Source organism: Haplochromis burtoni, unplaced genomic scaffold, assembly GCF_018398535.1.
Source record: "Haplochromis burtoni strain Fernald_Lab_line unplaced genomic scaffold, NCSU_Asbu1 Contig_66, whole genome shotgun sequence".
Taxonomy (NCBI): domain Eukaryota; kingdom Metazoa; phylum Chordata; class Actinopteri; order Cichliformes; family Cichlidae; genus Haplochromis; species Haplochromis burtoni.
The window spans coordinates 853,022-880,430 of NW_024582427.1; the positions used below are offsets into that span (position 1 = coordinate 853,022).

At 39.3% G+C, this 27,409-nt stretch overlaps 2 protein-coding genes and 1 long non-coding RNA gene across 4 annotated transcripts in view; 1 reads left to right on the forward strand and 2 right to left on the reverse strand.

The window, feature by feature from the left end:
- Nucleotides 1-265: 265 nt before the first annotated feature.
- cunh5orf15 (chromosome unknown C5orf15 homolog) lies at nt 266-8,211 on the reverse strand. Its single transcript, XM_005923092.1, has 3 exons — nt 8,055-8,211; nt 3,577-4,262; nt 266-2,062 (listed from the first exon to the last, which is right to left on the reverse strand). The coding sequence occupies exons 1-3, from the start codon at nt 8,176-8,178 to the stop codon at nt 1,928-1,930; spliced, it is 945 nt and encodes a 314-aa protein (XP_005923154.1). The 5' UTR covers nt 8,179-8,211; the 3' UTR covers nt 266-1,927.
- A 2,877-nt stretch (nt 8,212-11,088) lies between these two features.
- On the reverse strand, nt 11,089-19,111 carry vdac1 (voltage-dependent anion channel 1). 2 transcript variants are annotated; one of them, XM_005923093.3, is made up of 9 exons: nt 18,994-19,111; nt 16,616-16,685; nt 15,010-15,059; nt 14,513-14,665; nt 14,253-14,305; nt 13,526-13,753; nt 12,544-12,694; nt 11,426-11,483; nt 11,089-11,192 (listed from the first exon to the last, which is right to left on the reverse strand). In XM_005923093.3, the coding sequence occupies exons 2-9, from the start codon at nt 16,680-16,682 to the stop codon at nt 11,101-11,103; spliced, it is 852 nt and encodes a 283-aa protein (XP_005923155.1). In that variant the 5' UTR covers nt 16,683-16,685; nt 18,994-19,111; the 3' UTR covers nt 11,089-11,100. The 2 variants fall into 2 exon arrangements, with proteins under 2 accessions (XP_005923155.1, XP_005923156.1); XM_005923094.3 differs by lacking the exon at nt 18,994-19,111 and adding an exon at nt 18,947-18,970.
- Nucleotides 19,112-23,053: 3,942 nt separating this feature from the next.
- The window catches only part of LOC102289279, a 13,070-nt gene continuing 8,714 nt past the window's right edge, over nt 23,054-27,409 (forward strand). The window contains exon 1 of the long non-coding RNA XR_315871.3: nt 23,054-25,321. This is a non-coding gene — a long non-coding RNA (uncharacterized LOC102289279). The remainder of the gene's footprint in view (nt 25,322-27,409) is intronic.

The following is a 27,409-nucleotide window of genomic DNA, read 5'->3' on the forward strand; positions in this document are numbered from 1 at the left end:
GCAAAATAACTTTTTAACTGCAACAATATCAGCTCAGTCTATGACTTTTAATTATCAAAAGATACAACACGTAAGCCTATTAGGATCAAAAGAGATCAAAGTATCCTCTCCTCCTAGTGATGCCAACATAGTTAAAAAGGGCATTTGCCACATAAAAAGGTAGATCACCCAAGAATACTAAATTAAAACTTTTCCTTATCAAAAATATGTCAGAGTATGAACAGAGGATTAAATGAAACATGAGTCAGAAAAATTACAAAGGAAGGATTTACGCAATTTGTGCTTTATTGACCAAAAAAAGCGAGAAAGATTGTACAGTTTCTACTGTTGATTGCGAGATCAGTGTTGATCCTTCGTCCCTTCATATTTTAACTAGCATACCTGAACGGCACAGTGCAAATCTATATATATATCCACTGTCTCGCTTGTATATTTACAAAACCAGCTGAAAACAACTGACAGAAGGCGTCGCGAGATTGATACATTTGCAGACTCAAGTGGCAGTCGTGGCATTTCATTTGAAGGCATGAGACAACGACAGACAGAAAAACGTGGCTGCGACGCATAGGAAAGAGAAAAAATAAAAAGTTGTGTTTTTGCTTTTGTGAACAGGTCATAGAGAGGGTGCAGAATTTCTGATTAACTTAATTCCACCAAAATACCCTGACAGGAGGCAAGGAAAAGTGAAAAGTTCTGCATGGACATGAGGAAACATTGTCTTTACAACTGGCCACAGTGAAGATGGTTTTTTTGACAGAGACTTCACCGAAGTCATAAAACAAAGAGGGCCAGCACCAAGATTTCCACATAGCAAAATCTGGGCAGTAGGAGTAAATCAGGCATGTTATTAAAACAAATTAAATATAAAGTGATCAAGAAAAAAGAAGATTTCTGGCAATAGACATTTCTTTCTTATACATTAGTACCTTATCATCTGCACGATACACACATCCATCCTCATTTAAATGGCTTAAACACATGGCATTATCTTTCACCTGAAGAGTAGCCCCGCCCACCGCTCCTTAACTTAATGCTTAATGTGTAGCCAAGATGGCCAAAAATGAATGAAAAGTAATAAAACTGCCACTACTTTTCATCTATAGTGTAAGCAGAAACATTGGCAATAAAGTGATTGTAAAAAGCTAATTTTCAGGGTCCAATGAAAATTGTATTTCTCTATCTATATGCGAAAAAATAACTAAACATGTTATGTGATTATTTCTATATCAAACAATACATATATTGGAATGGATATCTTTAATTCAGCTGCCCCATTATGTCAAACCGAGACAATTTAAGAGTAGAAGGGCTTTTCTGTTTTTGTTTTGTTTTTTTAGGGAATAACTTAATATATAGGAACATTTGATTAACAGTTTCTGCTTCATTGCACTTTTTTTGCATATTTTTGAAATATGAAAGGTAGTCATGCTTTCCACAGCAATTACTTAGGTGTTCATTCCTAATTTCAGAGTACATACTCAACTCTTCTATTAGTTCACGATCACATTACAGCCTAAAAGTTCAATTAACATGTAATTTTTGCAACTCTTAAGCAAAGTGTTAGAAATATTAAGACAATATGCAACAGAGAAAACAAAAAATAGGTATAAAGGAAATGTAAGGCTGAAACAATACTAAAAAAAAATTTAAAAATAAAATAAAGCCCCTAAGAAACCCAAAATTATTAACTTAATGGCAATGACAATTAAAAATATAACAAATAAGAATATATTAATAGGATTATCTCTTCAGACAACCAAAAAGGGCCATTAAAAAAAATATTCCCCCAACTACCATATCCCCTGATTTCTTATTGGCCTATAAAGCAAGACAAAGCATCAATCAAGCTCCATAACAACGCACAGCATCTTATCTATAAATGACCAGGAACTGGCTCTGCGTAAGCCTACTATATTGTTCCACTAGATTAAAAAATGTAGTCTCGGGTCATCTTGAGGGATGGCATGGCCTCATTGACATTCTGGTCCAAGCGGCGATACTCCACAGTGTTGCGGGAACACAGACCCTCCTTCCAGCGCCGGCTCTGTACCAGGAGGTAGATCTGAAAAGAGCAGGAGAAAAAGCAAATCAATTCAACTGTATTTATTTAGTGCCACGTGGCAACAGTAGTTGCCTCAGGGCACCTCAGTCACCATAAAAGTTTGCATAAAGACTGGATTGAAGCCTTTCAGAAATAAAATCTGACTTTATATGGGAGAAGATAAATCTGCTACTTATACCAGTCAGGCATAACATCATGACCACTGGCAAGTGACGTAAATAACACTGATTATCTCTTCACCATGGCTTCTGTTAGTGGGTGGGATCTATCAGGGAGTGAGCGAACATTTTGTCCTTATAGATTATGTGCTATATGCAGCGGAAAAAAATGGGCAAGCATAAAGATTTAAAGAGTTTGACAAGTGGCAAATTGTGATGGAAGAAAGCACCAACAAAGTGAGCGTCAGAACCAGGGAGCAATGGACGAAGGTGACCTGGTCTACGGATGGGAATCGAGAACCAGTTCCCAGTTCATTTCCTTTGAGTTGTTAGTCTGCTTGCCTATCAGTCCTGCTTATCGCGCTACAATCAGCTGATTTCAGTTTGAAGTTCAGTTCATATGCCAGAGGAGGAAAATAGTGACACAGTCTGCAAGGTGAATATGAACATTACTTTTATTTTTGTTTGACAAAGGGCGAGAGTGCGATGATTAAGCGCAAACTGGGTCTGGAAAAGAAACAACTATGTTATGCTGCTACTATATCTTTGGCTCTTTGCAAACGTGCCAACGCTAAGCTAGCTAAGAACCCAGAGTGATATTAAAGCTCAGTGAATCCATTCAGGGATCTAGCAGAGATGGATCAGGGCTCTTTGGGCGGGAAAGGAGGGACCAACACAATATTAGGCAGGTGATCATACCGTTACGCCTGATCAGTGTATGATCATGGTATATTCTACAATACGAATAGCGAAATTAAGCTGATGTTGTTTTATTATCTCAAAGTAGTTTTACTTGGTTCATTTTAATTTATTTAACACTTTGCCACTTCTAATTATTGAGTCTAATTAACTGACAATGCAAATTAGTAGAAGTTAACAATCTCAGGTATTCATGCTTCCTTGGTTAACACAATAAGGCCTTCAAGCCACAGATCGTGTTAAATTTTACCTTTTAATTTCTATGGCTATGTTTCATTATTCCACTGATTCTCAATTATTCCACCTATAATAGGTTAAAACATTAAAAACAGCTGGAGACGTCAGTTTTTGGGTGACAAAATACATTAATTCAACTTGATCAAGACCTAAGATGTTAACATAATTATTCAGTAAAAGCTAACTTCCTTATAGAAATACAAATTTTACTACATAAATAAGAAAAAAAAATAACTACAAATTACACACAGACGTTTCTGCATCAAGTTAAATGTCTGCAGAACACATTTGGCTTTTCCTCAGCTATTTGATCTGGATGAAGAAGTGATTCCTGTGCTGTGTAGCCTGTATCAGAGACTCCTACGTCTGTTTGACCTCTACATCCTGCTGTCGGATAGCTTTTGTCGGGCCGACACTCACCTTCCTCTTGTTGTGGTATGTGATGTAGACAATGGCCACCAGGAAAGCCAGTATGACCAGATGAAAGAAGAAGTGGGAGTCTTCATCCTCTGTGTTGTAGCTGTCTTGTTCCTTATATTGAGTCACCCTGGTCTTATCTTGCTTTTCATTAAATTCAGTGTTTTCAGCATATCTGTAGTCATCATCATCCTCATCTTCATCAATGTCATTAACATCAGTGTCCATGTGCAGGTCTTGATCACTGTCCTCGTCTGTAGTTGGGGTTGGTTTGTCTTGAGGTTTGAACTCATCCGGCTCATCCGTTGCAGATTTTGTTGGTTCATTAGTTTCGATCGTGGCTTTGGCATTTTCTGGATCAGACTTAATGTCTGCTTCAGGAGCTGCTGCTGTTGCTTCAGCAGTAGCAGGTGTGTTCTTGGTGCCGTCATTTAGCTTATCAGAGCTATCGAACACAACAGTCTCACCTGTTTTTGGTTTTGGAACAGTCTGAGTTTTGATGTCGCTTTCTTCACGAACTTTTGGCTTTGCTGTGGTGGAGCTGTTGCCATCACTTTTTACAGGATCCTTGGAAACATCTGCAGCTGTTGGATTCTGATCAGTTGGTGCAGACTGTATCACCGTTGCTTCTTTTTTCACAGTGGTCCAAGTAAGATTTTGAGATAGAGTTTCTGTGCTGTTTGTGGGCACTGTTGGATCAAAGGAAATAACAACATTACATACATTACAATTGCATTACAACATATTTCTGACAAAGTGTTCTTTGAAACACTTAAACATAAAACATTTTCATTAACCAAAATATTTATTGCCCATCAAAAACCTAGAAAACTAGAACGTTGTTTTCTTAGCATTTGCCAACCAGTTTCACAACTACACTTTTTATCTCTTATTATGAAGACATATAAATGTCTCAATCACAAAATATTTAAAAAGGAAAAAAAATATTGAAAATGAACATTACATTGTGACAGCTGGTGCTCCTACATGAATTTCAATCATGTCACACAACTACACCTCAAGTGAAACTGCCACGTATGGAAGCCCTTCAGCAAGCCAGTTAACCCTTGAGCTGCCACAGAGAAGCTCATAAGGGGACATTTGTACTGAGCAGCAGCTTGTTTGTGTGGAAACGTACAACCTTCACTGCAAACTAGCTTTATCAATGAAAGGTTTCATTTTGAGACAGCTTTTTTCCTTGAACTGAAAACTATAAAAACTTTAGTTTTAGTTATCTGTGTTCCAAACTGGAAATTAAAACTAGTTGTGAAAAAAAAATGTTTTAGTCAGCAAAAAATAAAAACTTCAGATAATAAAGAAAAAAAAAAAATTCTAAAGATTTTGTGAACTTTTTTATCCTATCTCCCACCCCTCACCCACAACCGGTCATGGCAGATGGCTGGATGTGGGTGTTTGTATCTCCAGAATGACATAGTTGGTGTGTGCTCATGTGTATGTGTTTTTATGTGTCTGCATGTCTAAGTATGCTAGTCAGTGAGTCAGTTTGTGCGTCCATAAGTCATTAAAGAAGAATGTGCTGGCTGCAATGAAGAGAATCGAGCTTATCGGCATTCTTCACCTGTGCACTGCAAAATTTTGTGCTACTGAACAGACCAGATCAGCAGCTCAGAATTTTAGTGGCCCATGTACATTTTTATTAGCCTGCAAAAACAAAGCTTTTATTTTTATATTTGTAAATATTCATAGAATATCATGAATAGAAATATTGCATATTATTTCACTTTAAATCTGTCAAAATAATGCCAAAGTTCTCTTTTCTTCACATTGGAATCTGTTGATCAGGTGGTTTGATGAAGGACTCCCACCAGCTTTTTCCCAATTAAGGGAAGGTGGTGCTGTTTTGAAGGCTAGAAAAACATTTTCCTTCACTCCACCTGAGCTCACCGTCTGGTTAACAGCTCAGTCTCTTTGCTGTGTTTGTAGACTCTGGCTCAACATTACACTATGAGATCATCATAGTGTAACTGATGCTGTTGTCTTTTTTTGTTTTAAAACTAGAGGCTGTGTGGGTTAACGTTGGAATACTTTTTATCGACACACATGCTCCTAAATGCATTTATTTTGCAAGTCTATTTAAAGTTACAAATGTGAGTGAATGCTCACATTTACATGCTGCCAACTAAGTGACAAAAGCCATGCATTAAATGAACCGTTGAAGCAAAATCATTGAGCTATTCGTGTTACTCTATGAATCGTTGCAGTCTTAGTTTTAATACCTATTAGTTTGGTAAAAAAAAATTATTACAACTTGCCTGATGAGGCACTGATGAATGTGTGAGATTCGTGATGTTAACAAGACTTTGAGTCAGCTTATTTCAAAAAGTTACATTTTTATTGTAACACCTGTACTGATTTTCCCAAATCTAGCCTCTGACATACACCTTCCATCCTAAAAAAAGACAAACTAATGCTGACACTTTCCTTTCTCTCCAAAACTGGTTGCAAAAATTAAATAGGGTGTCAATGGGAGCTCATGATGGCATTTCTCTGAAACAAATGGCTCCAGTTCAAAAATGACACATCTCTGGGCTTCGAGTAAGGGCTCGTGTGAAAAAAGGCAAGCGTGGCTACAGTTTGAGGGTAAAATGATGGCTGTAGGGTGAAAATTGTGGTTACAGCTGAAGATTAAAGAGATATTTTTCAGTCTAGGTTTTCTACCTGTCTTCCTCTAGTTCTCTAATACAAATGAATGGGGAGGGGTTTGAGAGATTTTTTGTGACATTTTTGAAAATAACTGCAAAACCATTGAAGGTGCAGCGACAAAAATATGTTAGTTTTGTAGGCACAGTTGTCCAGGTCAATTTGGTGTGACAACGGTGTTTGTAGGACAAACATTTTGGGAGAAAATTGGCCCAAAGGAAGGAGAGTCACAGCAAAAAAAGTAAGAAAGGCTGGTCTCTCCATTCAAAGTTAATGTGACTCTACCAACAGAAAAGGTGGAATATTTCTGAAACAAGCTGCTCGTGCCACAGAGGGCGGCAGCCACACTATGATGAATAATAATAATAATAACAATAATGGCTGACCACAATAACACTGGGATCGTTGCCATCCAACTAATAAAAATGAAAACTGATTAGATTAACATGTATAACAGTATAATCAGTATAAAAACATCATCACTCTTAAACTGAAAGACCTTTGTTTATTTAGCATTGCAGAAAAAGGGACATGTTTTGAACTGAGCTTTTTTTTTTCCCTTTTTCTTTTATTTTAAAGTATTTAAATTGTCAAGAATCTGTTGCAATCAGCCAGCCTTCCTCTTTCAGTGACACCATTCACCCAACAAGTGTCGACTTTATTTCATCCTCTGGGACTGGGAGGCGTTGCTTAGCAAGTGACAGGAGGAGAACACTGGGGACTTGAGGCACTGAGTAAGCCATCCCCAAGTGAAGAAAGGGTCTATTCATATACAAGGGCCTTGGCCCATATAATCTCTGAACAGGAAAGCTTTGTTGCATTAACACTGTGATATAACTTTAGCTTTTAAGCAGTTGACAAATGACTTAATATTTATAATTAAGCATTTTTATAATTAAAAAAAGATAATGTGGCATCCTGTTCCAGATGAATTTGCATTAAAACCATGTGACAGACGTACAGTGTTTCAATTTAAAGCAAGTAAATATTTAGCAGGTTAATCAAACAGAAGTCATCCTCCCTCTCTACAATTGTTTTTTCTAACATCCTGTTTTCCAGTGACATAGCACAAATCCTAAAACCCACAGAGATGTTTTAGATTATTTCGGCTAAATATGCAACTTCATTTAAAACAGGATGAAATGTTAAACAATTCAAATTGACAACAACACCTCTGTTGAATTAGGACACCTTTATCTCAGCAGCACATCTTGAAATAAGCTGTCTGTTGCACACCATCATAGTATGAGGAAGGGAAGGGCAAGAGTAGACAACAACCTATATCCTGACAGCTCCAAAGTCCAATCACATGGGTTTTTTTAACAAACTGAGAACACAGCGAACCAGAAGAATGCTGTAGCACTGCTCAAAGACTATCAAGGCAAAACAATACCTGCCACTGACTGAAATATTACACCCTTTACTTACGTCAGGAGGTTTTCTTAATGACTCACTGACAGAGGATTAATAATCAGTGTAGATATATGGTGGTACATCTGGAACATGTCAGTTTGCAGCTTAACGTTGAAACGCTTAATTTTATTTGAAAGAAATATTAGCACTGTCTTCAACGTATAACATATTTTAACTAGAAATCATTTTTGCCGAATCGCATTTCAGTGCCAGGGTAAAGGCTTGAGTTTTAAAATACGACTAAGTCATTTTTCCGAAACAGAGAAAGCCTGTTACCTGCCTTATTTTTCCCCTGACAAGGCGGATACTAGCATGACGGGCTAGCCAACTAGCTAGAGCAGGGGTAAACCCTGTGGCTAAGTTTAAAGGAAACTTCGTCTCAGATACTTCAAACAAGTACGACATACCTTGTGTTTCATTTCCATCCAAAGGAGCCGACAGGCAGCTGCTCACCAAGAGCTGGAGAACAATAGTCAGAAAAAGATCAAAAATAATTCTTCTGCTTCGCCACATATTTCCGCATGTCGCCATGTTGGTGCGTGAGTGAAGGGGCGTGGCTGAGTGCGGACGTACACAGTCTGTGGGCGGTGTGAGTGTACGAATCAGTTGTGAGCGGTGAAGTTTGAAGTGAAGTGAGCTTAGTCTATGAATATTAGTCCGTCTAATGTTATGTCACCTTGTAACTTATAACAAACATATATAATTTGCCGCTAATAGTAAGAGTTCACATATTTTCTCCATTCACTGATAAAGGGTAATTTACCTCGATAAATATAGGTCAGAATGTAGTAATTGCGTCGTATGTTAGACTGAGTCTACTCATCTTATGTGGCACTTGTTATAATTATGCTTAAAAAGACAAAAAATACCGTTGGGCCTATTTATTAGGTATGCCTTACTAGTACAGGGCTTGGATCCCCTTTTGTCTCCAGAACCTCTTTATTTATTTCTTCGGAACTTACTGACATGGTGCAATATCCTACTTGACATGGTCATCAGAACATGGGCAGACTTTGGTCATGTGTTTAAATGATGCCCAGATGATACTAAGGGGTCAAAGTTTGTACAAGGCATGCTAGAGCCATGCTGTCCTGCTGCTTACACAAAATTCCAATCATACCATTCAAAGGTTGCAACAGGAATCAACTCATTCTTCATCACTCGTTTTTCCCCTCCTCCTTTGTGTGCAAAAGGAATTCTGTGTGCAATGTAACCTCGGGTTCCTGTTCTTAGCCAACAGGAGTGGCATCTGAATGCTGCTGTAGCCCATCTCCATCAGCATGTTGTGAGTTTAAAGATGGTCTTCTGCATAACCTGGTTGGCAGTATCTCAGTTGTCATTTGAGATACTGTTGCTTTGCTATCAGCTCGATGCAGTCTGGACATTCTCTTCTAACAGCAACAGAACATTTTCACCCAGAGAACCGTCGTAACTGGATATCTTAAGGGAAAATCCCAGATCAGCAGTTTCTGAAATAGTCAAACCAACCCACTGCTACAACCAACCATAACACATTCAAACTTGAATCACCTTAACATTTCTGATGCATGATGGGAACTTCAACAGGTCATCTTGATTAAGGATCAGGCTGTAACTGCTGCGGAGATTCTGCTGTGTGTTCTGCTGGGGCGGCAGCATCTCTGCTGGGGACAGGAAGAGACTGAACAGGCTGATCTGGAGGGCCAGCTCTGTTCTAGGATGCTCTCTGACCCTGTGGAGGTGGTGAGTGACAGGAGAATGGTGGCTAAGCTGTCATCCCTATTGAAAAACATTGCCCACCACATCCAGGAGACCCTGAAAGCACTGAACAGCTCCTTCAATGGCAGGCTGCGGCACCCACAATGTGGGATGGAAAGATTCCACAGGTCTTTCCTTCCTACTGCTGTGAGACTCCACAACAAGGACTTTTCAGCTGACCAAACACACACATCCACGCATGCAATAACATTAAGTGTAATTCTCTTTTTCTGACAATGTTGCATTTTATTCTATTGTATATAGTATCTTGTTCTTATGATCTTATCCTATTGCAGTGTTTTTCATTTTTGCTACGTAACTTTGCACTGCCCACTTTCTGCTGTACACAGGAAATCTCCCACGTGTGGGACTAATAAAGGTCAGATTGCTGCCGTATTTTTGGCTAGACTAACCAATGGAATAGGTTTATCTAATGAAGAGCTGTGAGCTTATGTTCAAATAATTTCACGTGAGAGTGATCAGAAGGTTTATGTGGAAGATGTTAGATCTTTGTAACTCTCCACTTCATAAACCAAACATTTATCAGTAACAATGAGTCACGTGCTCCCATCCAAATCATCTTCAGCTGTAAAAATAAATTACCCACCTGTCTGTTCAAGAGTGTTTTCATGTGGGCAGACATTATGATCACACCAGTTATGGTCATGCGACAAAAGACAGGAGAACAAATACGCTCAGAAACCGGTTCAAGATGTTCTTTATTTAGTTCAGGGAATGACAATACTGCCAAGTACACTAAGCATGATTCCCATAATCATTTGTGGAAGACTACAATTTCCTGGCCATCATTCTTCTTCAAAAGAAGCACTCTAGCTCTCACCCAGAGAAGTTCGGCTGTGTGCGTGATGGGTTGCATCCTGTTTGCTCGACCAGGAAGAATTGACAAGTCTTTTCCCTTCCTAAGACTTCAGGTGCATTAAACTATGTAAGACCATCAATAAAATAACATTATTTCTGCTATTTGTAACAAAAGACATGATTCACACCAAATGCACAGACACAAAAAGACAAGTGAGACAAAAACACAGAATGTACACGTCGGGTTGTAGTGTCTCTTTGAGCTACTCACAGCTGCTTACACCAGGGACAACTAACCCTTCCCATTGTACAATATATCAAGACAGATACTAGGGCTCTCCAGTGCCAACGTGCTTAAATAAAAATGAATTCATCACTATGCCTTTTGAGTGAGGAGCGCTTGCTGGTGCTATTCAACAGCACCATCGGTGGCCACTACTAAACTGCAGAGACTAACTGTGCTGAGCCCTTTTTGCATTTCGGGCTGATCTATTTTGATTCCCTTTTCACTGCATTGGAAAGCAGAGACACAAATTAAAGCATTATGCACGAATGTTGTGAAATGAACGAAAAAAAGTGAGGCCAACTTGAATGTACTCAAGGCTATTTTTCCCTTGCAAGCTACACAATTCAAGATAAAACCTTCTGTTCAACAGTTCTAATTTTGTTCTAAAGTGGGCTCTTTCATTTCAAAATATAATGTTCCCAGAAATGGTCCATAAAAAGTGGTAAATTGGCGCAAGAACAATTTGACCTTTACGCTGTCTTGCTTCCAGCTATACAACATCTTTAGGGGACACAGGGATTTGTGAAGGAGAGCTAATCAATAAAGGATCTTTTTGGTGGGGGATGCATGTGTGTTTTGAGGACTGGAAGGATTTTTTCCCCCCCATCCTTCTATGCCTGGAATTCAAGACCAAGACCAAGCTTGTGACCGCCAGCGTTGATGTTTTTGCCATCAAGGAGAGCAGAAAGTGTCAGCTTGATACCTAGGAAAACACATAAGCCACAAATACATTAACACTTTAAACATTACAAGGGTTGCTGAGTGAACTCATTCATTCACAGCTCGTGGACACACACTTCAGATGTTTTCCATCCAATATTCGTGCAAGTGAATGTGCACTTCCCCTGATGAAACCTAATATAATAACTGAACTGTCTTTGTGAACAGAGTCAGGTCTATTTAAGCACACCTAACGTCTGCAGAGACTTCACTCACCTGGCTTCAGAGTCTGAGTGTAGCCCAGGCCCACAAGGCTGGAGTTATTCACCTTAGCCTGTGAGGGAACCACAGATCAATATTATACATAGAAGATGAACAAAGAACTTCACATTACAATGTGGGGTTTTTTTACTCACTAAACAAAGAAGTTAATAGCCCTAAAAAAAAAAAGCAACAGTACAGTAAAAACAGCTTCTCTTCAGCAGGTTTTTGTGTCTATAATGCACAGGGGCGTTCATGAAAATGAAAACTGTAAATTGTATTTACGCATTATGTCTGTAAAATACCAACTAGCCACATGGGTTGGAAATGAGCAGTAGTTATAAACTCTCTTAGAAACGCAACATTTACCCAGTTAAAAGATTAAAATATTTATGAGTGGCACTGTCATTAAAATAGAAGCTGAAATAATGCAGATAAGTACACTAACAAACAGTCAGATTAAGTATCTCTGCTTCGAGTGGGAATTCCAGCTTTTATAAGGAAATAAACATCTGTTACAGTCAAGCTGTTGCCCAAAAGAAGTCAGACAAAACTGATTAAAATCATCAGCGCCAGGTACATTAGTTTGAAATATGGTGTCTGTGGCACCGTTCCCATGCCAGTGCACTTGCATTGATGATGCATTTCAGGTCAGGTAGGAATGGTTGGTTTGTCTTAATGGAAGAGAAAGGGTGAGCAACAGTGAATGGGAATAGTGTTGGGGGAAAAAAAACATAAAAAAAAAACAAAACAAAACAAGGAAGCATCCAAAAAGAGTATCTGATGCTCAGAGTAAAAGAAAGTCGGTGACTACAGAACACAATCGATAGCAAAGACATACAGTGATTGTGTAATTTTCACTGCCAGAAGAGGGCGACATAAGACCTGAATTGTGGCATTAACGATTAAATTAGTCCAAACCTTCACTTGCAGACACTCCTCCTCTTTAGCATGAGTGCATTTCTTTAAGACCATGCACCTGCACTGCATGACACAGTGCATTTTCTAATATATATATACCTGCATTACAAGATCCCTATCAAACGGTCGACAATTGACCTGTCTAACAGTGCAGCAATAAAGTAACCCTGGCACAGAAGGATCTAAGTCACTTCAGTTTACACACTACTCACAGAGAAGGATGCGTCGGGATCAATCTGATACTTGGCAGCGATGCCAAAGCGGGTATTGCTGTTTCCAGCAGTCCAGGCCAGGTTGACGGCCGTCTCCAGCTTGTCATTCACCTTCTGGTAGATGGAACCACCAAACTCGGTACCATCGTTTCTAAGGAAAAAGATATTTGCAATATATTTAATGCTGCTACACAGAGGTGACATTAAATTATGAGTTTGTGTTTCATAAACTTCTTGCGTGTCAAAGACATCCACAGTTGAGTGAACTGTGACTGGTGTAAAGCCTATACTACACTTTGTCTGACTTCATATTAACCACTTTACAAGCAGACTCAGACAGGCTCGGTCAGAGGCACAGCAGGAACCATGACTAACACCGTGCCCTGTCCCTCCCTCTTGCTCACCGTCTTGACACCACTTCGTGCTACATTTTCACTGAAGCCTGCCAAACACTCACTCCATCTCACTTGCAAGGTAGTAAATCCCATCACCTGTGTATAAAAATAACCGCAAGGCACCTGGGTGTCAGGCAAAGTGCCAAACAGGCAACAAGTCAATCATCCAGACAAGGACAAAAAAAAGAGGGCTTTGGAAGTTCTTGTCTAGCCATGCACTGGTCTGGAGTCACTAATAACTTAAACGTTTAGCCTTTGACTTACAATGTCCATTACAACAGGACAGAAGCATTCACCTAACGTCCGAGTGTTTTATCCACGAAGACTCAAATAAAATCCCACACATACACACAGCATGCCTGCACAGTAAGCTTGTATACTGCTTGATGCCAATTCAGGAATGTTTCAGTGTGGCTTGTTCATCAGACACATCATTATTCCAGTAATATTTTACTCCTTATATTTTAAATGTGAATTTCTATTAAATAAATCAAATCAACAGCAACGTAGCTGCAATAACACAAGCTTCATAAGATTACTAAAACTGCACACAGATGAGGCGAGGAGGCCATATCAGCATCTCTTACACATTCGTGTGGAGCTGGAACTCATCAGTCTTGTATCCAACTGCGAAGTTGCTCTGGGTAATCCTGTTCCTGCCAGCCTCAAAGGTCATCTGGTAGCCAGCCAACCAGCCCTCGTAGCCCACCACTGCTGCGCCGTGGATGGCTGTGCCGTTGATGTCGTAGTTAACGTCACAGCCAACATTGATGTGTTCGCACTTGTAGCCCGTCTTGAGCTTTCCGCCCTTTTTGCTGCCAGGAGATTGCAGGGAAAAAAAATACAGGTTGACATTGTTGTCTCACAGCATGAAACATAAAACTGCTCTGACAGTGAAAAGAAAAAAAAACTGGTTTATCACAAACCAGGTGAACTAGTGCTTTTTACAACATGTCCCTTATTAAATTATTGTAGCTGAGTAGACTGCACCATCACAGGCACTCCTGCAGAAATTTAACATGTCACTTACCCATATGCCAGTTGCAGTTTACTTATGCAGTGACCCATGATACTGACATTTCTTTTTGCCCTTTTACTTCCCATCAACCTCTTTTATTGTTGCAAATTAAAATGCATCAATCAGCTGGGCACCCATACATGAGGCTGTGGATGTTTGCTTTCATATGATAGACATTACATATATTAATTCACTGATTGTACAGTTGGCATTCCTGCAATGTAGTTTTTGCATCCATTTGCTTTAAGCTTTACTACAGCAAAAAAGCCAACAAACAAAAATGCAGCTGTTCTTACCCGGTGTTTGGCGAGAAGGAGGAATCCAATGTAAGTTTCAGACCCTTAGCCAACTGTGAAAAAGGCAAGAATGACATTTAAAAGAATGACAGGAAGAAAAATAAACAAAAAGCGCTATGGTGTAAAACCATTTTAAATTGCACATCTTGAAATTTTGGTCTGTAAGCTTTTAGCCTCAATTTTAATGATTGATTATAAATCACAGATTCTTTTGCCAGCAGAAATCTATGTCTCATTCTTCTGCCATCACAGCACATCACCTGATCCTCGATGGTGATCTCAGTCCCCAGAGTGTTGTCCGTGTTCCACTTCTCTGTGAAGGTCAGTCCGTGCTCTGCCCACTTGTATTTGGTTTCCAAAGATCCAGCTACCTTGCTGGTCTCGGTGTTGGCAGAGCCAGTGCTGGTGAACTCCTGCAGATGATAGATGACACCCACAACTCTGTTAATGTGGAACACCAAGACTAATACTAGTAAAATCTATCAATAAAATGCTTTTCTATGGTCCAGGTCCAAACTATATTTGCAGTGATAGCACTCTGGATAAGAAACTAGATTCAAAAATGCTGAAGGTGCATGAACAAGGTCAAAAAATCCATTTCCCTTAACTCTGAGGTAAGATGTCAATGAATCCTAGCAACATTTTAAAGATCAGATAATGAGCTACTTAACAGCCAGGATGGTCTTAAGCTATGATAGTACTGCTGCGGCATCAACTGGCAGCCCTGCTAATCTGATAATGACCAATGACGACTTACCAGTCCATTCTCAGACTTTGTTTTCAAGTCCAGCTTGATGAGCCCGAAGCCTGAAACAGAAAATGGTTCAAAAGATCAACAGTATGTACAACAATGTAACTATACCACCATATGGAGAAAAAAAACAACACTCTGAAACAGTCTTGCTTATGGAACAACTTTCTTAAAGATTTACAAGCATTAGCAAGCTCTCAGGATAAAAACTGCTTTAATTACTATACTATTAGTGGTACTCAAGCAAAATTTTGACTAATAATCATTTAAAGAGTGTTTTCTGAAAATTCAGTACACATTAAATCAAGATATTGATTCTGGTCTGTGAAATACCCATTCATTAGCCACCAGAGTACTTTTTAAGTGATTTATATGCCACTGACTTAACGTGCATTGATTTGATGTCAATCTTCTAAAAGCATTAGTTGCTGTTAGTTATGAATAATAGCCAGAAGGTGGGCCGCACTGACCCAATTCATGGCACTGTTTGGCATTACAGCTGTCAGTTGATTCACCAGCCATACTCAACATAACGTAACTTAAATTCTCGACTGATTTTGCAGTCCACCTTCACTGAAAAGGCAACATATACAGGGGTTAAAGTCCTCGAGACTATCCTTTTTTTTAAGTTTATGGGACCGGTAAAAACTTATGACACACTTAAAAGTAACACATAAAATATTATAACACTCAAAATAACTAAGATAAGTTTTATTTACACAGACAGCCGTTTAAAAAAAAAAAAAAATCATTGACCAGTCAGTCTCACTTGCCAGGAAAAAAAGGGAGGCTTTTTTCTTAAACCAAACACTTGAGCCTGCTTTTTTTTTTTTTATTATCCATTTACAATCAATGTTATATTTGCATTAATTCAGTATTGATGCCACATACAAATCAGTAGCTTCAAGAACTGTGAATTCCCCAGATTCTCAACGGACATCGTTTGGCAATGATCCGAGAATAGCAGCATATTTACACAAACGCAATCCAAGGACATCCAGTTTAACTGTAGGCCCAGTGTGCAACATGAGTTCCTCTACTGGTAAGCTATACACAGGACTGTGACTGGTTTGAATCAATCACTTTCATTTGATATTGCATTGTGTGCAGTGGCTGGATTTTGCGCAATCTCTGAGGGGAAGTGTTTTATCATAGCTTCCAAGAAATCTTCTCATTGATTCAGAGAACAAAATTAATTGTTCAGTGCAAAAAAACATCAAAATATTCTTCCAGTGACAGAAGATTTACACAATAACAGTTTAATAAATGATTATTAAGTAAAAGTGGAAATAAAATGAACTCCAAATCACCTTTTTAATGCAAAACACAAAAAAACCCTCAAAATCAGAAGGTAACATGCATTAAAAATCCTCAACTTCAATTTTTTAAAACATGGTTTTCCAGGCTTCTTCACCTCTATCAAAGTACGTGGTGTATGTGTTGTACCAATATGCAACCACTTCAGTTATGCAGTATCATGATGACCCAAAGGAGGTTTCCAGATGTCTTTTGAGGCACAGCATTCACTTGTCAGAGATTTATTCAAACCCTTTTCCTTCCAAGTAGACTACACTAAAAGCTTATGAATAAAGTGATGCTCAGTGGTGCTTACCATATCCTTTGGTAAAAACATCCCTGGCAGACTTTCCAAGGTCAGCATAGGTGGGAGGTACAGCCATTATCTGAAATGAGAAAACAGGATTGCCAACAAAGGCAGAAAAAAGTGCAACTATCTCTTTAAATATCTTTTTTAATTTAAACTCTCTTTCCGCCCCCAACCCCTTGAGTACTGCAGCTTTAAAACAAGTAGAGCTCGAAATGGCAACACTGCAGCAGAAGAACAATCATATAGATGTGATGCATTGTTGTCTTACATGCACTACATTCCTTTAAACGTGCACACTTCAGAGCAAACTGGTCAGCTAGGATGCAACTGCCACATTAATAATAATAATAACCTTTTCATTTACTCTAATGGACATATTTAAAGTTTATATTGTATGAATGCTTCTGTGGATTCTTTCAGTCACTCTGCTTGAAACTACTTCAGATTTAAGGTCAAATTTGGGATATTCTGACACTTAAGCTAGCAGATTTTCTAAATTAAATTTTAAGTTTTTAAAATGGAATAAGGCAAGTTAAAAAGCGAGAGAGCAAGAACAAAGAGGGCTCAGACTGAAATGCAAAGTGACCCCTTTGATAACCGTCTAGACTGCCTACTCTCATGCATGTGAGTGACTGACTGTCCTTCATTTTCATGAAGTGCCTGTTGTGCAAAGCATGGGGTCTATTTCGTCATTAGAACAGATTCACGTACAATCATAAATAGCTGCACGGGGACTTGATAACACACATGTTAATATTGATAGTAGATAGAAATGTTGGCCAGGTGAAAAGCAACTCTAGCTCACACAATTTCTTAGTTAAAATTTAATATTAATAACAATAACAATAATAATAAAGGAGCAGTGAGTACCAGAGCAATAAAGCTGGTCTGTATTATATAAGAATATAAACTCTGAACTGTAACACTACATCACTCCTTCGTTTCAACCTTTCTGATCTGTTGTTTCCCTCAGGCTTGTTACTTAATGAGCGGCCTCACCCTTCATCAACAACTGCACCTTCATACCAGTTATAACACATGTTAGAAAAACACTGTATGAACATGCTTTTTCTGTCTGTTTAGCCCAAACATGTTCCCCTCCATCTCAAAGGCTCAGATTTCCCTAATAAAGACTGGTACATCAGCCCATATACATGTATCCCTAGCATGTTCTCACTATTAAAGCATCTCTAAAGCCAGCCACCCGGGTGTTCAGTGGAAGCACCTGGAGCAGGAATATCATATTAATGTCAATTGGACATTTACGAATAGTTAAGTTATTTACTGGCCCCAAGCTTGGATTACCAACTGAACGAGAGCCCAGCCCATGGATCTATTTCTCTACTTACAGAAAACCATACTAAAGCAGAGAATCAATGACTCAGACTGCTATTAACTACTAAAGTGATTAACTTGGATTTCCAGCACTAGTATACCCAGTAGTTTCCGTGTGTAGTGTGGAAATTATGACACTGACAAGTACAATCCCAGACACACTTTTTTTTTGCCCAGGGTCCCTCATGGAGTTGATCCTGCCAATGATTACAGCACAAACACAGCTTGTGAGTAGTTATGTAGTTATGGCTTCCACGCGTGTCTACGAGCAACAATGGCAGAGGCCGTAGAGGACATGGAGGTAGGACAAACCCGCACGTAGGAGAGCTTACTGAGCTCTCTTACAAATATGTCAAGTGGGAAACTAAATCATTTTAGGCTAATATATAAGACAAACAGTTCAAGAATAAAAGCGCGCAGATTTCATAATATTAGTATGAGGAGGATCATTCATTAAATGTCACACTTCCTTTATGAGTGCCCTTCAGGACCTCCTAAGTCACTGTCTACGTTAGAAAAGAAGACATCAGTAAAGACATGAATCAAATCAATTTGAAATCTCTAGTCTTCTACTAGAGTCACCACCAGCAGTGGCCTCCTGGACTATAAAAAAAGAGGTTGTAAAGAAAAGCAGAGAGGAGAGCATCTCCCTGCCCTCGCCTGCTAATCGATTAGCATTAGCTTGCTAACAAGATGGGCAGCGGGCAAGGTGAGCTAAATTAAAGCAGGGTTATCAGTCAGGAAGCTCACAGCCTGCCAAATTGGCTTAATTACCTAAATGAAAAATACTTCATTAACTCTGCTGACTGTGAGTCTCCTGCGAAATGCCAAATGACCGCACCGCGAGACATTAGCAAGTAAGCTAAAAGGAGCAGGCCTAGCATCTCTCCTGAACTTCGACCTGCATCCAGCTCCGGTTAAAAGGATGGATGAGGCGGACAGTCCCCTGGTCTCTGGTATAAGAATCCACAGACAGACAGCATCATCGCTTCTGTGAAATACCTCAAAGGCAGGTTGTCCTCGGGTTCAGAAGAAGAAACATAACGTACCTCAGTGTGTTGCAGTACTAGCCGAGAAGGAGCCTGTCCACCGCACGAAGGGAGGAGAGAGAGAAGGGAGGTGGTGCGGCGTCACGTACGTAGGAGACACGTAAGCAGCAGCAGCAACAGCCCGTCAGAGCCAAAGATACAACACAGTCACACAGCAAGATGGTGCTCACTAGAGTTGTGCAGTAGTGGGGAAAGTGTAGCTGGAGACTCCCTCAAAGTTTACGCGTAGCCTTATTTTTCATTAGGTACATTTATTCAAGTAGGCGACAATAAATTATTATTCTAAGCCGCTTTATTTCCGATGGAAACATTGCACTTTTCACTCGCTATATTAATGGTCATGCAAAAGAAATATTCTTTAGACTGCTAACATTTCACCCTATCCCCAGCATCCTCTATCACGCCAACCCTCTCACTACATCAATGAACTTCCTCTGTGTTTTTTTTTCCCTGCAGGATCCTGCCTGACAGCTCCGTTTTCAACATCTTTTGTTACCCTTTTATCCACTATCTCTCCTCTGCACACGTCCTAACCTCCTTAACTTTATATCTAAACTGCTCAACCTGAGCTGTCCCTCTGAAATACTCGTTTCTAATCCTGTCCATCCTGCTCACTCCCAATGAAAATCTGAACATCTTAGGCGAAGCCTCTCATTTTATCAGTGCCATACATCATAGCAAGTCTCACTATCTTCTCTTAAACCCTCCCTTTCACTTTTGTGGTATCCACATCATCCCTGAGACTCATCTCATCAAGCCACCCTTGCTGCACTCTCTTCTTCACCTCCCCTTGCTTGGGGTAGTGCAGCTTCATCGTTACACCTGCCTCCTTTTATTCACACACGTATTCTGTCTTGCTTCTATTGTCTTTCATTTCTCGTGCTTTTAGATTTGATTCTTTAAATGACACTAAAGAGGGAAAAAATCACGAAACGGAAATAGCAAAGAATGAACATCTAGCCCTGCTGAATTCTCTCTGGGAACATTACCTCCACGCATGCGCAGTTTGCTCCTCGCGGCACGCAATTTATCATCATCGTCATCATCATCATGGCAGCATCACATAAAATAAGCTCCCCGTTTTTCGGGTTGACTTATCAGCCTCTGGAATGTTACCTCATGCTTGTCCAATTCATAGCAGGACCAATGAGCTCTCAGGGCTCATACAGTAGTCACCTTTACAATGGTGCGTTGAAACTGAGCACCTGTGACCACAGCAAAGGCTTTTCTGTGCAGGATTCACTCTGCAGGATAGTCTCATCCCTCACTATAACGCCTATAACCAGACATTACATTATTTTAGTGGTAGGTGCATTTCTTCAGGTATGCAGGGGCAATCAAGTACAATTTTTTAAATGTTTTTCTTAGCTTTTAAAAATGTATTTAATTCGAGTTTTGTGTTTTATGCAATAATAATGTATTTCGAGTATAAGATAAATCCAAATAATTCAAACAAAAGGAGGTTATTCTGCTACACAGTGAGTATAATTTTCTATTGTTTTTTGTTTAGTTTTTGTTACCTCTGTACCTGTGCCTTTTTAATAACATTTTTTATAATGACGCCAGTTTTACAGTGTGGCATGTATAACAATACCATAAAATCTACATGGATGTCATTATAACTGGATTTTAGTGATGTGGTTTAGCTATTTTTATGTTGATTAAGCATTATTTTTCACATTCAAAAAAGAGTCAGACATTCTTGTTAAAGATTTGTCTGCATTTAGGTGGAAATTACGTTACAGTTATGATGCATACGATAAAGAATTTCTTGAGAAACTTTGCATTGCTTTTATCCACTTGGTTCTGAATGCAAAGCGGTGCTGTGCGCGTTTCTGTAGTTTTGTTTAAGTGCGTATGATTTCGCAGAAACGTAGCCGTGTGGTTTAGTGATCGTTGCCCAAACTTTAAGGTGCTTCCTTTGCACCGGGTACAGCTGCCAAAAAAAACAAAAAAAAAAACAAAACCCTAACAAGTAGACATCTTATCTTGTACCCACCTTACCTACGTTTTTTTCTTCTTACACTGCATATAACAACGCGTTTCTCTTTATTATTTCTTATTTATAATTACTGAGATTTTAAAGAAATAAATAAGAACGGAAGTAATAACTGAAATTCCCTGATAGCAAAACAAGTTTAGGACCAGATTCCACCAGCTCCTGAGCGCATGTCTGCATTTAAACCTTTGGCCAGTAGATGTCAGTGTTGGTAACAATCTGCAAAACGTCAAATTACTGTGTTCAGTAAGTTGTGAGTATTTTAGAGACATGCACAGAGGCTTTCAGCAAACTACATCTGCTCATCTCTGTCTGCTTTAAGAGTCACTTTCATTTTTTTTCCCTTCTGTGCAGTCCATCAGCAGTGTTGAAATGCAGTTTAATTGCTGAACCTTCATCAGCCAGTTGATTGGGATTAATTTGCAAAGCAAGGATTTCATTCTTTTCTTTATAATTACAATAAACGTGATAACAGATTCAACAGATTTGGTTCCTTTGGGGTTTTTTTTTTTTTGTAATAATATAAAATCATTTTGGTTTTTTCTCCTTAAAAAAAACTGTATTGCTTGTCTAAATTTTTTTGTGTGTGTTATCTTCTTCCTCTAGATATAGTATACAGTACACGACACACACACTGTTTTAAACATTGTTAGCCTCAGTTAAATAATTACACCTTAAGAATTAATTTGATTAAAGCAGGGGCGCCACTAAGGGGGGGCACTGGTCAACCCCCGAAATTTGCTCCCAGTGACTCCCCACCCCATTCTGGGGGAGTGAATCTTAAGCCGCTTCTGCTCAGCTCTGCTGAGAATCATTGAAACGATGACTGGGACTTATTTGGTTTTCATATGTATCTATTTTCAGTGATATCAACTTTAATACAAGGGAATTGACTAGGCATATAATTATTTTCTTTCTCTCTTTTTTGCCATATTTTTCAAGTAACCTATATTTGACAACAGCATAATAAAATTCTGTTTTTTGGTGCGCCACCCCAATGTTTTAGTGGCCCCTATATGGCCACCCCTATGAAAAAATTCTGAAGGTGCAACTGTGACTAGAATATTCTGTCAAATAGCTTGCATTTATGTGATGTTATGGTTTTTTTTTATGGGCAAGGATTAGCATGCAGAACATTAAGTTTATTAACTTAGAGAGAAAATTCAAAGCCAAACACACTTTATCGCTTGCCAGAAGGATTTATATTTGAGATGGGGTTTTTTAGGGAATATTGTGTGGATTAGTGTTTTTCTCCTGTCAACTATTGACTTAAGAAACTTATCTGTGATGAGCTGCAGCAGACAGGCAGACAGACATATCTCTTTTTTAAAAGCTTTAAAAAAAACTTTTTAGATCGCTCTTCAAATGATGTCTGCTTGTCTTTCTGCAAACTTTAAAGGTTTTTTGGGGGGTTTTTGTTTTTGTTTTTTTAATAGGACTGCGGTTTTTTAACACATTTAGATGTAGTGATTCAAGAGATACATTTGTGATCGTGCTGGGAAACAGTGATTAATAACGTTAATTACAGCCACAATTGCAAACAGCATTACTCATAAATAAAAGGAGCTGTCTCAGAGAAGAGATAGGCCATTCTTTGCTCGGTCACCAACATCCGCAGCTTGTTGTCATTAAACAAACATATTTAACTTATTTCCTGATGTGTATTAAGGAGTTTCCATTTCTGTTTTATGTCCTTGCATCACTGAATCTCAAATAACATTTAATCAACAACTAGAAACATGTTTGTCGCCTGTCGGTCGCCTTCAGAGGCAGCCAAAATTCATTTCTAGATTATCCGCTAGTCATATCTGGATGCTCTGCTTTCATCCCCCAAGCTTCAAAGCCGAGGCTGTGTTCACTTCAAACAGCCATCACCGAGTGCCAGTCAAACCCTGCTCCAGAAGACAACAAACACTGCAGAAAATGTTAATCAACCCGGGCCAAGCATCACCAAAGTAAATAAAATAAATTGTAAACAGATGCCATAATATGCAACATATGGATAAATAAGGCAGCATGTCATCTTTCTTCTTATTTTTTAATTCAGTGGTTGACGCAGGAGCCAAACTCCTCTGTCTCCTCTGTCTCTTTCAATTCCCTCTATCCCATCCATGCCAAACTTTCAGCCAGTGACTTCACTGCACGCTGCTTCTTATTCCAGCCCGGGGTGGAAGTCTACAACCCAGGGTCTGTTAATACAGAAGCATAAATCTCTCTGCCTGTGTTCCTGCGTTCAGTTTACAGTCCAAGAGCAGTAACCTTTTTACCTTTGTCTCTGCAGGATCAAGCACATCGTTGGGCACACTTAAAAGCGTCTTGTAAAAGATTTAATGGTTCGAATTTCCACTCCTTCGATTCTGGACGGATTTCTGTCATCACACGGGGCAGTGAAAGTGATGACAGCTCAGAACGGATGAATAAAATCCAAAAGTATCAACATTAAAACTAGCGATGCAAAGCAAGTGAGGTCTTTCATTGTGAAAAAATATTTGTGTAGGTCAAAAATACTCCGCAGTCCCATCAGCGGCTGAGACACCCGATGAAAGAAAAGTTAAATAACTGATATTCTTAATGTTTTTTTTAAAGCTAGATGAATAACACATTTCCACTCAGTGGATTTAAAGTTTAAACTTCCATTTTTTCAGCATCCTTGATTATACATTGTTTTTTAATCTGTTAAATTAATTAAACTAGCCAATCAGCTGTTAGGAATGTACTTTTTTGCTCAACTGGTTGCAGCTTGTCCCGGAATAATCCCTCTGACGTAACGTCTAGAAACGAGAACAATGTGAGCGTATTTCTCGAAACAATAAAAGTTTTTCTTCCTCTTCTCATTGTTGAGTGTGGTATCAGCGAGACATTGTGCTCTCGTGAAAAATCAGTTTGTTTCGGATACTTCATTCCTCTGAAAACCCATCAGAAGTTCTCTTTACAACGCGGACATGAAGGGAAACAAAAGTGGCGGCTCAAAGGCGGGAAAAGGGAAGAAAAAAACAAGCTGGAATTGAGTGGTTTGTCATCGTGGAAAAAAAAAAGACAATACGCTTCTTTTTTTTGCCTTGTTGTTGTTTAATTTTTTTGTTTTGATCAGCATCTTTGTTTACAAGTGGGTTACATGATAGGAAAAGTGAGAGACGTGTCCTTCCTGTCTGAACTTTGGTAAATACATTGGAGGCATGAGAAAATGTCAAGGCTCAACTGTGGTCAGAGTGCTGCAAGTGGAGCGGTGACTCATTTTCAGCATGAGTGTGTCTATGCACGTTTGTGTGTGCGTGAGGGGAGAGAGTGAGAGAGATGTAGTGTTTGTATGTGGCACTATGTGTGCAGCAGATGCAGCGATCTTTATCTCTCATTCATGGCGTCCAAGGAAATGTAGCGTAAGCTGGTTAACAGTCATTTTCTCGGTATCTGCCTGCCTGCCAGAGATGTGCTGATAATCACTGCTTTGTCGCTCAGGCAGCCACCTGCCGTCTTGTTTTGTGGAAACTGAGGTAATGCTATAGCATTGCCCAATAGTTGTAGTGGTGCCCTCTGCTCCTTCATTGGTTGACTTTTACATGTTACATAGCTGCTCTGTGCAAAGACAGACGCCCAGTAGGAAATCAGCAGAGGGTCAGCAAAACTTAATATACACGCAAGCAATTTATGCCACTCTGTCATCTTCTGCAACTGGATTTTGTTTTAAAAGTTTGTGCACCTGTTCTGGCTTTGTTCAAAACCAAATGCGGTATGTGTAATATTGGGGGGGGGAAACTGATATACTGCTAATTGTGAGGCTCATGGTGTTAACTGAACACTGGTATTTTGGTGTTTGGAGCCAAGCCTTAAAGGCTCTGCACCATCTATGCTTATTTAAGGTACCATGGATAAAGGCATTCAGCAACTGACATACAATACTCAAAAAAAAGCCCACATAAAGCCCATATTTTTGACCAAAGTGAGAAAGAACAGCCTATATAGCTTATACTCTGATTCACATCTGCAGCTGATAATCACAATATGAAACCACAGACTTGGCAGGATGAGGAGAGCTGTGCCCCTGCCAGCACTTTCACCACAAACTATCAAACTGCTATGCCGAGCCTCCTGCTATATACTGTGCGCAGCATCGGTGTGTGTGTACTGAATACTTGAATCTGTAATCAACACATTCTCCATATTCTCCCCCTCAGGTGCCCCGCCAACATCAAAGGAGGTAAAGGATGGTTTGGTATCTCTGTGTGCCTGTGCCTTCCAATGTATAAAACAGCCCGGCTTTCAGCCCCAAGACACAGGCGGGGAGCTGCCGAGGAAATTTAATTTCACGACTACCACATTGCTACCTGGCAGGTAGGGCTGTGGTTCGTGTATTTTGTAGCTTTTGCCTGCACCTGGTTATGAGCTGATCACACCAAATGCCTCTTTAAACCACAGGATCAGATATGGAAATCCTTGTGCCAAAGATCCAGGTTTTTGTGATTCTTTGCACGGCAGCGGAGGGAAAAGCATCAAACTGTCACTCAATTAGACAGTGAGAGAAAAATAATAATAATTTAGGAATTTAACTACAGAAGGAAGTAAAACAGGTAAACTGTAGTAGAAGTAGTTACTGCTGAGTGACCCTTTAATTAAGAAATTGGATTTTTAACTTTAATTTAAGCTGTTTTGAGGACCAAACTTACAAAACAAATGGAATAATTTAGTTTGAGATTACATTTCTAATGGAATATGCATTTTTGAAGGTCTTATGAAAAGATGCATTGAACTGCATAAAGTTCCCTCCGGTCAGACATGGTTGAGTGAAATTTTAGAGGGGAAAAAGTACAAATTTTCACTCGTTGCACATCATAAGAGAGCTTAGACGCTCTTAAATTTATAACTCATTAATTGCAACGCAGTATTTCTTCTGAAGGTTGTTTTGCAACTTTATGTTATTTGGTTTTCTCACTGAAGTATGTAATCTTTACAAGTGACAATAAAAAAAAGAACGCGGTTCAGCCCTTGTTTCATTCACTCACGCGAAAAGTATGTGACATCATTCAGCTGCTGAATTAGATCAAGATGTAGCTCTAATGACTCGAAAATACACTTTATCAGTTTGATATGAACATGAAATAATCCAGTTTAGGATGTACTTTTTGGTTTGAGGTGATTTACATTGTTTTCTCATCAGTGTCGTTTGGTCTTGGTTGCTCTTTGGCAGTTTGCTCAAACATTGAAGTTACTGTAGTTAATTACTGGAGCAAAGGCCCAGAGAGAGAAACTGTGCACCAACTGAAGCTCCTTGGCACTGAACATCAAGCCCCGAGCTAGTAACCTTGGTGCGCTTTTTGATCCTGTCTTGAGTTTCACATCATAAAAATCAACAAAATTGGCTTTTATCTTCTCAGGAGTGCAGCCAGATATTGAAAGGCAGATGAATGCTTTTATCACCAACAGAGTTGACTACTGTAATGATTTTTTTTTTCTTTTCAGGAAAGCTTTGCAAAAGCTGCAAAGAGCAAAAGCAGATGTTTCATGGGTTGCCCCTCAGTTTTAGATTTTAATGTTCTGTAATTGGCAATTCGCTCAGGAGATGCCAGACTTACCCTACTATTAATGCTACTTTTATCCCCAGTTTTACATTATCTTTTAATTATTTTATGATTAACAACAGACTCGATTTGACTTATTATTAAACATTTTGTAAACCCACAGTCGCAGAATCTAATTTTCAGGAGTTGCAATCTTTTCGATATTATGTCTACAAACCTTCGGCTGGAGTGACCAAAGCGAACCCCAAGTTTCTCCTTCTTAAGGCCCATTTGACATTTTGAAATGTAGTTCTGTGCACTTTTACTTTTGTGTCATGCAAGAGTTGCCGAAAGTTTGAAGTCAGTTGATTGCACTTTACCAGTTTGTAGCCTTAACAGATTATGCTTAGGCAATAACTTACATTACAGTAAATCACTTGTGTAATTCTGCATTTTAAAACGTTGCTTTGAACCTCAAAGTTAATTCCATTCACAGAGCACAGCTATCTAAGAGCAGGTTAGAGGTTGTTATATTGGAGGAGGAGTACAAAGAACTTTCCACAGGGGTGTCTGATCAGCGCTGAGATCTTTCGATGGTTGTGTAATACTCTACGTCCCTACGAAACACGCCCTATAGTGCCTTGACAACCCATCTACTGTAGATGTGAAGAGCTCTTTCAACAACAAGAGGTGTGAAGAAATCAGACAAACTGTTGTCTGCGTGTAAATACGCTGTTTGTTAAGATGCTGACGGTTAAATCTAAATGCCAGGCACACCTCAAGCTAACGTACAGACAACCACACAGAAATACAATCACTCGCCCACTCTTGAACAGCCCACACAGACGCGCGCGCACACACACACACACACACACACACACACACACACACACACACACACACACACACACACACACACACACAC

Coding starts and splice junctions, on each gene's coding strand:
- vdac1 (XM_005923093.3), bottom strand. CDS start 16,682: ATGGCTGTACCTCCCACCTATGCTGACCTTGGAAAGTCTGCCAGGGAT. Junction 11,484..12,543: donor ATCCCGACGCATCCTTCTCT/GTGAGTAGTGTG, acceptor GTTCCCTCACAG/GCTAAGGTGAATAACTCCAG. Junction 11,193..11,425: donor CACTCAGACTCTGAAGCCAG/GTGAGTGAAGTC, acceptor GTGTTTTCCTAG/GTATCAAGCTGACACTTTCT.
- cunh5orf15 (XM_005923092.1), bottom strand. CDS start 8,178: ATGGCGACATGCGGAAATATGTGGCGAAGCAGAAGAATTATTTTTGAT. Junction 4,263..8,054: donor GGATGGAAATGAAACACAAG/GTATGTCGTACT, acceptor TTGATCCAACAG/TGCCCACAAACAGCACAGAA. Junction 2,063..3,576: donor CATACCACAACAAGAGGAAG/GTGAGTGTCGGC, acceptor TGCTCTTTTCAG/ATCTACCTCCTGGTACAGAG.